At 58.7% G+C, this 10768-nt stretch overlaps 1 protein-coding gene across 1 annotated transcript; it reads right to left on the reverse strand.

Annotated features, from left to right (window-relative positions):
* Positions 1-1069: 1069 nt before the first annotated feature.
* On the reverse strand, positions 1070-10539 carry LOC128974084 (ras-related and estrogen-regulated growth inhibitor-like). The gene is made up of 4 exons (XM_054390597.1): positions 10443-10539; positions 3079-3135; positions 2150-2223; positions 1070-1555 (listed from the first exon to the last, which is right to left on the reverse strand). Exons 1-4 carry the CDS (start codon positions 10537-10539, stop codon positions 1070-1072), a joined length of 714 nt encoding a protein of 237 aa, XP_054246572.1.
* Between the last annotated feature and the right edge of the window lie 229 nt (positions 10540-10768).

A 10768-nucleotide genomic window follows, 5' to 3' on the forward strand; every position in this document is an offset into this window, starting at 1 on the left:
GAGCATCATTTGCACCTCCTCCGTCAGCTCGGCGGCAGCCACGCTCCGGTCCAGCACCCAGCAGAGAGCAGCAGTGACACGGGGAGCAGCTGCCCCGGGAGCCCTGCTTCCCTGGCACGGAGAAGCCAGAGCTCAGCCTGAGCTCCCAGCCTGTACCAGAGCAGACCCTGCCGGAGCGAGGGGTGGATGGGAAATGAGGGGCAGGAGCCCTGCTAGAGCACGGAGCATGCATCTGCTGCCTGTGCTGCTGTCCCGGGGCTGCTCCGGGGGCACTGGAGGAGGGCATGCCAAGGACCCAAAACGCTCAGAAATGAGGTTTTAGCAAAGCTGTGCCCCAGCCCTGCTCTGATTTCAGACCTGCCCTTGGTGCCAGGGCAGCAGCACAGGGAAAGTGCTGGGGCAGAGCTGGGGGCCTGTGAGGTCTGCCCCTCCACAAGGGCTTCACTTCACAAACCTGGGCACAACCAGGACAGAGATGCAGCCCTGGACACTGGTGGCTGCGGATGGGCAGACAGGCTTGGCCACCATCAGGCCACAATGTGAATGGGTCTGGGGGCATCGAGGGGTGGACATGGGCAGTGACCACCCCTCAGAGCAGCCAGCCAGGCTGGGGGGGTTGGGACAAGCCAGGGCATTTTACCCCCCCAGCAACACTGATGGTCTTGTGCCCCAGGACAGGGGTGGCTGATGAGAGCCCAGGAGCCAGTGTGAACCTTGGCGTCACCCCAGCGTGGTGGGGGCACAACCAGAACCAGCAGATGCTCTTGGGAGGGTGCGAAAACCCAGATCAGTGTGGCTGTGCTGGGTCTGAGCCCTGCTGGAACACTTCTGAGCCTCTGAATGTTGACCCAACACCAGGGAAGTCCATGGACCACCTGTGCTACAGAGTGTGCAGGAGGAGGAAGAGGGAGTGAAGAGATGAAGAACATCTTCGCTGCTGGCACAAAGCCCCAGACCCGTGGGCTTTGAAAGGCTCTTGGCACCCCAATCCCACCCTCCCCACCTCAGAGCCTTCCTCTCCTGGAGCCAGCAGAGCCCCAGGAGCTGCCCCTCCTGGCACCAGGCACTCTCACTCGGGGATGTAGTCCCTGAAGGAATTAAAGCTGAGGCTGCGTCCTGCTGAGTTCAAGGTGGAGCTGGCTTGCATCTTAGGGATCTTCTCCATCAGCTTGGACACTGTCCTCCTCTTGAAGGAGCCTGGGGAGAAGTGCCCCTGCCTCATGAGCTCCTGGTAGAGGCTGCTGAACACTGCCACGGTCTCCTCATAGCTGTCCCGGGTGGAGATCTCATAGAATGGAAGCTTCAAGGCTTTGGAGAGGTTCTCACCATCCTCTGTGGACACCATCCTGTCAAACTGCAAGTCCTTCTTGTTGGCCACGATGACAACAGGAGGCTGCTCACCCCCACTGCTCCTCTTGGGGCTGGAGTGGATGTGGTTGATGAGGAAGCAGAGCCTCATCACCTCGTCAAAGCTGCACCTGTCTGTCACCGAGTAGACCACGGCGAAGCCATCTCCCCACTTGATCTTCTCCTCTATCTGCAGGGAGTCCTCCTCCTGCCAGAGCAGACAAGCTCTGAACCCCCAGCATCCCCTAGGTACCAACTCTGCTGGTGGCCACCTAGGAAACCTCGCAGGGGGGCCCAGCACCATCTCCCTGAAGGTGTTTGGCCCTGGGCATGCACACAGCAAAGACACAGAGGTATCCCAGGGCAGGAACTGGAAGGGTTGGGATGGGATGGGACAGCTGATGGATGGAGACAGCGACCAGCCCAGCCTGCTCTGGGCAAGGGAAGAGTTGGTGCTGCTGGAGGGGCTACACAAGGGCAGGGCTGCTGCTGGATGGGAAGCCAGCACCAGGCTCTCCATCAGCTGCAGTCCCAGTGCTTGGTGGCTCCTTTGACCCAGCACCCTCCTGTGTCCTGGAGCCATCTCCCTGTCCTCAGGATGCTCCTGATGTGTGGATCAGAGTTGTGCTGCAGGTATTAGCTGAAGCCACACTGTAAAGGGTGTCAGAGAGACCCAAAGAGGAACGCATCTTGAGGGCTAATGACAAGAGGCTGAAGCTGGTGGCAGAGCAGGGATCACCCTCATGCCACCTCCCCTGTGGCATTCCCCAGGCTCAGGCAGCCATGGACCTCATGTGCTCACCTGGCCAGCTGTGTCCAGGATCTCAAAGTGCACCATCTCCCCATCCATGATGGCCACATGTCTGTAGATCATCTCTGGGTGGGGACAGACAGAAGAGTGTGAGAGAAGCTCCTGCATAGGGAATGATAACCCAGGAGCCCTTGGTGGAAGCTGAGCTGGAGAAGTTGGGTTGCACCTGCTACCACCTGCAGCCCACATGGCCTCCAGTTCAAGCCCACATCTCCAACTGGTGCTCAGCTCATCTCCCCTCACCCTGAGCCCACAGCATGGAGCCCAACATCTCTAATCTCCCAGCCAGCACCCAGCCACCTTTGCCTGGGTGGAAATGAAAGGGTAATGGTCACAAAGTGTTGGAGCAAAAAGGGGTCATGGAGCGAAGCTTCTGCAGAGGGAGAGGGGCTCAGCAGCAGGGCATGAAAAGCCCTTTGCCCAGACCACAGTGCAACACTGGGACTTCCCAAACTTCCCAGAGAGGGCACAGCAGGAGCTGGGCAGAAGGATGAACAGTGGCCAGACAGTTCTGGGACACTTCCGCAGGGACCCAAATGCAAAACCCAACCCCAGGAGGACAGGGAAGCACCAACCACTGCTCCAGTGGCTTCCAAACCTCCTGCCTCTTAAAAGCTACCACCCAGGGAGCTGCTGGAAGCTGTCTAAGCACTGTGTGCTTCCTTCTGCCATGCAGATGCCTTGTGCTGTAGATTTTGCCTTCAGATAACCACAGAGAATGAAAATGGGATGGTGGCCCCAGGGCTGCTGGCTCTGGCTGCTGGCTCTGGCTGCTACCACTTTCGTTGAGGAGGAAGAGGAGGGAATATGGTCAGTTTTGAGAGGGGCTGGCTCTGCCAGGGGCAGCACTGGGAACACCAGAGCCTCTGAACTGAGCTGATGGCAGCAGTGATGGCAACAAGACAAAGGACATCACCTACCTAGGGTTGGGTCGTAGTCTCCAATGAATCTCCTGGTGATGAATCTCACAGTCAGTGCTGTGAAAAAAACCCACAAGAAGCCCAGTTACAGCTGTCCAACCAAGCTGCAGACACATGGGCTGGGCAGGACATGCTCCAGCCTCAGGAGAAACAGCCTATGAGGGCACCAGGAGAGGACATCCCAGCAGTGAGGCTGTGAACCCATCCCGAGGGGATCAGCTTATTGCAAGGCTGGGGAAAAGGGCTTCAGAGGCACCCAGACAGGCTGGGTCTCTGCTGCACACTGGCCCTGTGAGGAGCAGAGACCACAATAAAGCAGCAAAGTGCCAGATCTTGCTGGCAAAAGGTGAGTGTGAAGCAGACTGGGGAGGGATTGTGGCTGCTGAGGTGGATGCATGGCACTAAGACTGTTACAAGACCTCTTTTCTCCCCCACAGCCCCATCCAGGCTGTCCTCTGCCTTGCTTTACCCAGTGCACAACACAGGACAAGCACCTCAGGGTGGGCAGGAGCTGACAGCTCCACCCCAGCATTGCTACACAGCCTGAAACCTCTCCAGAGCCTGCAGACATTGACCATTTCCAACAACCTCACTGCTCTCTGGGAAAAGCCTGGATGGTTTTGCAGCTGTCCCAGGCTGCCCAGAGAGATGGGAAATGCCTCATCCCTGGAACCATTCCAGGTTTGGGACTCTGAGCAACCTGCCCCAGTTGCAGACGTCTCTGCTGACTGCAGGTGGTTGGACTGGATGAGCTTTCACCCTGGCCCTGTGATTCTGTGCAGGTTCTTTGCAAAGCTCTGCATCAAGGACTGAAATTCCAGTTCCATGAGCAACACACCAGGCACCTCTGCCCAAAGCTGCCTGCTCACAATCTTCAAAGCACTCAGCACATCAATGGAACACAGCCCAGGAGCAATATCAGCACCAACAGTCCCCTGGGATTTGGGCAACCCGAGTTCCTGCCTGGCCAGGGCACAGCAACCTCTCCTGCACTGCTCCTGGCAGAAACATCCTTCCAGGTTGTGCAGGACACAGGAGCTTCAGAAGCAGCAGCAAGAAGTGGTTGGGCCCCACAAGAGATGGCCTAGGGCATGATTTCCCCACACAGCAGCAAAGCCCAGGCAGAGCCCAGAGGTGCTGGTGAAAGGCAGCTCCTGGTACGTGGAACTCCTCCTCCTGCAAGGCCTGAGCTGATGAATTGCATTTTCTGGCATTGATCCTGCAAAGATTTATGCAGGTGCTGAAGTTCTGTGTGGGGTGAGTGATCCCCTTGGTGGCCTCCAGCCAAGCAGCTCAATGTGGGGCCAGCCAGTGCCAGGCCAGGTTCTGCCTCTGTCTCACCAGTGCTGAGGGTGAAGCTGCCCAGATGGGCCCATGGAGCTCAGCTGTTTGACCCGACCCAGGCTCACCACGTGCAGAAGGGAAGGTTGTTGGCACCAGAGCTGCTGAAATCCATCAAAAGGCCAAAGCTGGAGGAGCAGAGGGCATGGCAGCCTGGGAGGTCCTCCTTACACCAGCCATGCGGTGCAGAAAGGCAGCCCTGGAGAGGCAGCCAGCAGCAGATGAGCAGAGGTCCCAGGCACCAGCCCCCCTGGGGGGACACAGCACCTTCTGGCTGTGCCTGGGAAGTCACACCCCCAGCTCAGGGCTGCTGGGGACAAGCAGAGACCACTGACCCTGGTTCCTCCTTGCAAGGATCCTGCTCCCCAGCAGCTCTGCAGTGTGTGAAGGGACGAAGCAACCTCCTGCCACAAAACCACCCCTGCCCCTTCCACCTGCTGGCATAGCCCTGCCCCTTCCACCTGCTAGCACAGCAGCAGCCCAGAGGTGGAATCATTTGGCCCAATTTTTCCTCCTTCGAAGACAGGAACAGCAGCAGCTTGGGCAATTAACCCTCCCCCCCTGTCCACTCACCACATCTCCCTGCACCAGAGCAGAAGATGTGAAGCCCAAATTACCCTAATGTGGGGCTGGGTGGAGGTCTGCTGCTGCTGGAGGCTTGCCCAAGAGCTCCATTAAACATGGCAAGGGCCTTCTTCTCACTGAGGAAATATGCTGCCTCTCATCATCCCTGTCCATCTAGGCAGGCTGGAGGAGACAGACCTTGGCTCCAGAGCAAGAGCTTGTCTGAGCTGGGCAGGTGCTCTGGCGACTGCAAAGACAGTCAGAGACTCCTCATTCATCCATAAGGCAAAGGGGACAGGAAAAGCTCTGCTGTTCCCTGGGGTCTCTAGAGCAGCCTTCCCAGCCCTGGGGGCAGCAGCCAGGGCTGAGGCTCAGCTGACAAATGGCCAGGAATTGGAAATGGGGAAAAGCAAAAGCTTCTGAGTGATGAGGCATCTGGAGGTGCTGAAAACTCTGCTGGTCAGATGAGGGCAGGGGGCAGCCAGAGCAGTGTCACTGCTGTGACTGAGCATCCAGCTTTGCCAAGTGTCCCCAGAGTGACCAAAGGGCCACAAAAGTGCTTCTCTCCTTGTCCTGGGAAGTGCTGGATTTTATCACAGGCTTCTGCTCCAGAGCTGGCACATGGGGAAGCCTCCCCTGGCACCACAACAGTCCCCGGGGTCATGGCAGGGCTCATGTGGCACCCCTATGGCACACGGAGGTGACAAGAGCAGGTGGGATGTTACCAAGCCACTGGTGAGGTGCACCCAAGGTGTCTTCACTTTGGGAGGAGCACTTTGAGGTGAGCAGCATCCCAAGGGCACATGCAGGACCATGGTGCCAGGGAGCTGACCTCCCTGAAGCCAAGCCAAACCTCCTTCTTCCTTCACTTTTCACACCTGCAGCCTCAGGCAGCCCATTACAAAGCCCTGGGAGAACTGCCCTGAGGAACCTGTGACATTGGGCCTGCCAGGGAGCTACTGGAGGGGTGAGGAAGGGCAGGTGGTGCTTGGCTGCCAGTGATTTAGCAGCAGCGGAGAACTTGCCTCCAGGAACAGTTCAGAGGCTTTCAGCAGCAGACATCCTTGGCCTGGCCCAAAGGCTGCTTTCCCTACTCTCTATCTTCACCCTGCAGGGAACTCTCTCCAGGCTGGCAGAGGATGGACCACACCAGCATCTCCAGATGCAGGTCTCCAGCCTTGCAGAGCTCAGGAGCTTTCCTCTTGCCCTCAGAACTGCTGCAGATCCACTGATCCCAGCAAACTCCTCCTCAGGCTCTGGCTGGGTGACTCCTTTTCAGTGCTTCAGAAATGCATCATTGATGCCTGGCTGTGATGTTCTGGGGCAGTAGAAGCTGAAGGCAGCCCAGGAGCACAGCTAATGGAGGTGATGCTCAAGCCCTTGAAGGTGTTAATGATGTTAATGGGTAGGGACAAGCTGTACAGGGACAGGAGTGAGAGGCTGAGAGCTGGTGTGGAAAGGCAACAGAGACAAATTGATGGAAAGTAAGTTGAAATAGGTTAAAAAAAAAACAAAACTAAACAGCAGAGGCAAGGCAGGAGTGCAGAGCTCAGGAGGGACAGGATGGAGACTGTGCAGCAGGAGGAAGGAAACAGCAGGGGTGTGAAGGGACAATAAACCTCACCAAAAGCAGGACATGGTATGAAAGTCCCCCAAAGCCAGCAGGTGCTGATGCCAGCTCCTGCACTCAGCTTGCTTTCCCCAAGCAAATCTGGGCCCATCAGCAAATGTCCCCCAGGTCTCCCCCCTGCACACCTCCACAGCACCAGTCAGGACCTGTGTGTCCTTTGGAAGATGCCAAGACACCAATTTCCCCCCTGGAGCACACCACCCAGGCCCTTTAGCATCATCCAAGTTGGAAAAGACCTTTAAGGTCCCCCAGTCCAACCACCCTCTAGCTGCTAAGCACTGCCTTTCAGCACCACATCTCCTGTGGCTTCCCCCCCAGGCTGGGCTTCCTGCTCCTTCAGCCCCAGCATCTCTGCCCCTGCCCTGCTCCTCTCTGGGGATTCACCATCCTCCTGCCCTCCAAGCCACCTCTGGGTTTCAAACCCTGCCTGCCTGAGAAGGGATTTGAAGGGCCTAGGATGGAATTCAGCCCAGCTGCTCTGGGAGATAACCAAGGACCCTACAGGGGACAAGGGTTGGGGTCTTCACAGAAGCACCCAAATGATCAGGGGGGAATGAGAGGAGTTGGGCTCCATTTCTAGAAGGCACCTGACTCTGTCATATGTTAGGCAGCTGCCCAAAGCCCAGCACATGGTGGTGTGAGGAGAGGAGCCAATTACATTGATTACAAATTGGCCAGAGCACAGGAACAGGAGGGAGGCTGCCAGTCGAACCCAGCCTTATAAGGAGGCTTCTCTCCCCCCTCCTGAACACAAGGGACCTCAGAAAGGGCCCTCCTTGGAGAGCCCCAGAGCTGGGACGGTTAACTTTGTATCCCATTTGGTCTGGAGCAATGAGGAGGGGATGGTTTGAGTCACCTGCCAGAGTGGGCATGGGATGGGTACCTGTGAGGCCACATTGAGCCCTGCATGCCCTCGTGCTGCTCTGTGCTGTGGCATGGCCTGGCCTGGCCAGAGTGGCAGCAAGCAGCACTTTGGGGGGGTTGTGAGCAGAGCCTGCCTCTGGAGGGGCGCAAAGCTTGCACTGGGCAGAAGCAGCAGATGAGATGAGCTCAACGTGGGCAGCAAATCCAAACGTCTCAAATCCCCATGGGTTCAGCCACAGGGCTGCACCCCAACCCATCTCTGCTTGGAGGATCTGGCACCTGGGGTCAACAGATCTGAAGAGGCACTGGCACAGGCTGCCCAGGGAGGTGGTAGAGTCACCACCCCTGGAGGTGCTCAAGAAATGTGAGGCCATGGCACCTGGGGTGATGGTGGTGCTGGGTTGAGGGTTGGACTCATGGTCTGAGAGGTCTTTTCCAACCCAAACAATTCAATGCTTTTGCTTCCAAACCAACCCAAAACTTCAAACTCTCTTGCTGAGCATTAAGGGGGTTTTTCCCTCCTTTGTTACTGTCTGGATTTTAGTTGCCCCTTTTGGTTGCTCACACCCTCAGCTCCTCAGCTCTCCCAACCTGGCTTCTGCTTCCTGAGGTGGCTGCTGCCACCAGCTCACCACTGATGCTCTACCATGAAGTTCTCTCACATCCCACCAGGACCAGGAGCTTGCAGGCTCAGGGATGGGTTTGGATGAAACCTGCCTTCACCCTTCCCTCCCCAGAGCAGGGATTCCCCTCTGTGGCAGCTCTTCCTTGGCAGCCTCACCTCCCCCTGCCTCGGGGAGCAGCTGCTTTCCACAGTCCTTGGGAGCTTGGGCAATGCTGCTGCTGCTTTTGATGCCCCTTCCTCGTGTGGCACAGGAGGGTGCCTCAGGCCAGCTGCTCATGGTCCAATACCCAGGGTGTGAACCACTCTATTGGGCCGGGGAAGCTCCCAGAGCTGTCCTCATCCCTGGCTCTGTCTGGCACAGGGCCCTGCTGGCAGCTTGGGCACAGCACCCAGTGGAGACGAGAAGCTGTCCCTTGGCAGGACAGGATGTGCAGAGACACAGATGGGGACAGCTCTGTGTCAGGGCAGCTGCCAGCCCATGGGGCATCACCTGCCTGCTGTTCCCAGGGCTGTTCCTAGCTCCTGGCACACTCTGGTCCTCTGCATGAGCCAGGTATTGATCACCTCCCTTTGCCCTGATTTCATGGCCTCTGTTACTGTCACAGCTGAAGAGGATGACAAAAAAAACTTTGCTGAAGGGCACGAAGGCTGCAGGCACTCACAAGATGAGCCGGCACAAGGCAGACACTGCAGACTGGCCCCACGCAGTGCCCAACCCTGCCTCAGTGCCCACCAAGGAGGCACCAAGGCTGAGCCAGGCTGGAGAAACCCTTAAACACCCTTGGCATGATCCCAGCATATGGAGGAGGCACAACAGCCTTACAGGAGGGACCCAGAGCTCCCAGGCACCCACCCCACACCAGGTGGGATTAACACCCGCAGGGGGCAGGTGGGCACTTGGGCTGGGGTGGGGAACAAGGCAGAGCTTCACATGCTTTGTACAACCACGGCTGGCAGCTCCATCTGCCTGCAGCGACTTGGAGACCAAGCACCACACATGGACCCCCCCTGGAGCTCTGGGTACATCGGGAGCTGAGCCCTGTTCCGGGCTCCCACTGCCTGGCGCTGGGCTGCTGCTCAAGGTCTGGGAGTCAGCCCCCCGTAATTAAATCAGGAAGCCGCTCGTTTGTCATTAGCGCCGGCAGGGCGGGCGGGAGGCTGGGCGCTGACTCTATATGGACACAACCTCCGCGGCCCCTCCGCTGGCCACCAGCCAGCCCGGGGTGCCACTGCTGCAGAGCATTTAACGATTCTGGCTTCATGGGGCAACATGCCAGCAGGGCACTGCCCTGTCCCGAGGGACACGGCAGCCCCAGCTGTGTCCCTGCTGAGCTCAGGCTGTCCTGCTGCAATAAATCCCACGGGGATCCACAGCTTGCCTCACCAGTGACCAGCACCTCCAGACCCTGCTCCAGCTGTGTCAGGTGCTGAGCAGAAATGGGGCAGAAACAGAACAGAAGTGGGACAGCAATGGGGCAAAAACAGGGCAGATATGGGCCAGAGGCCACCTGTGCCCCCAGGTGCTCACAGCCCGGGATGAAGGAGTGGGAAGGGGTGGGAGGATGATCCCCAGCAGGAGAGGGGTGAAGGATATGGCCTGGGTGCTCCCAGCTCAGCATCCCAAATCCCCATCTGGCAGCCACAGGTGCACAGCACGGAGCAAAGTGCAGGCAAAGGTTCTCTTCCTAAAGGAAACCGGAGCCCAGCGCCGCCATGGGGCTCTGCCAACCTGCTCCCTCTGCCAGCCACGAGCAGCAAACTCACAGCACCTGGCAAAGCACAAACCTGAGATCGGCCGTTGGCTCTCAAGGCTTCCATGCTCAGGACATCCCAGCCTGACTCCTGCCCCGGGATGGAAAATCCACCTCAGGCTCAGCCCTGCGTGTGAGTGCCCGCACTGAAACTGGAGGGCAGGGAACTGGGCACCCTTCGGCATACCGGACTGGGGGCTCCCACCCGGGCGATGCTGCAGCCACACTAAGAAACTCCTGCTCAGCCGGGCGGCAGCCCCGGGGCGTTCGACCCTTGGTCCAGGGGGCATGCCGGGGGAATGCAGGGGGGATTTGGGGAGGGCTGCAGGGAGGATGCTGTGGTGATGTTGCAGAGTTGCTGGTGTGGTGCAGGAGGAATCTTGAGGGTATGCAGGGAGGATGTCACGAAGGGTGCCAGGGGGGTGTTTGGGGGATGCAGAAGGAATACAGCAGGGGATGCAGGAAGGATTTGGGGAGGGTGCAGGAGGGATATGGGGGGATGTCGAGGGGATGTTTTGTGGGTGTCGACAGTGCTGCAGGGGAAAATTGTTCTGAGGAAGCAGGAGGGGTGCCGGCAACTCCGTCCTACCTGTCTTGCCCACGGCGCTCTGCCCCAGCACGACGAGGCGCAAGGTCCGGCCCGGGCTGAGGCTCACGGAGCGGCGCAGGGGCCGCGGGAAGCTCATACCGGGGCCGGGGTTCCGTCGGACTCCACCGCTCTCTCCGTTCCGCCGGGCACTGCCCGCCGGCTCCGCCCCAAGGGCCGGGCCGGGCTCAGCCCCGGGCTCGGGGCAGGCGTTCCTCAGCTGCTGATGCCCACCTCCTCTTCCTCCTCCCTCTTCCTCTCTTCTGTCCTCCTCCTTCCCGTCGGGGCGGCCCCTGCCCGGGCTCCGTGCCTGTTTCCCCGCTCTCAGC

The sequence above is a fragment of the Indicator indicator genome, chromosome 21 (genome assembly GCF_027791375.1).
Source record: "Indicator indicator isolate 239-I01 chromosome 21, UM_Iind_1.1, whole genome shotgun sequence".
NCBI classification, from domain to species: Eukaryota; Metazoa; Chordata; class Aves; order Piciformes; family Indicatoridae; genus Indicator; species Indicator indicator.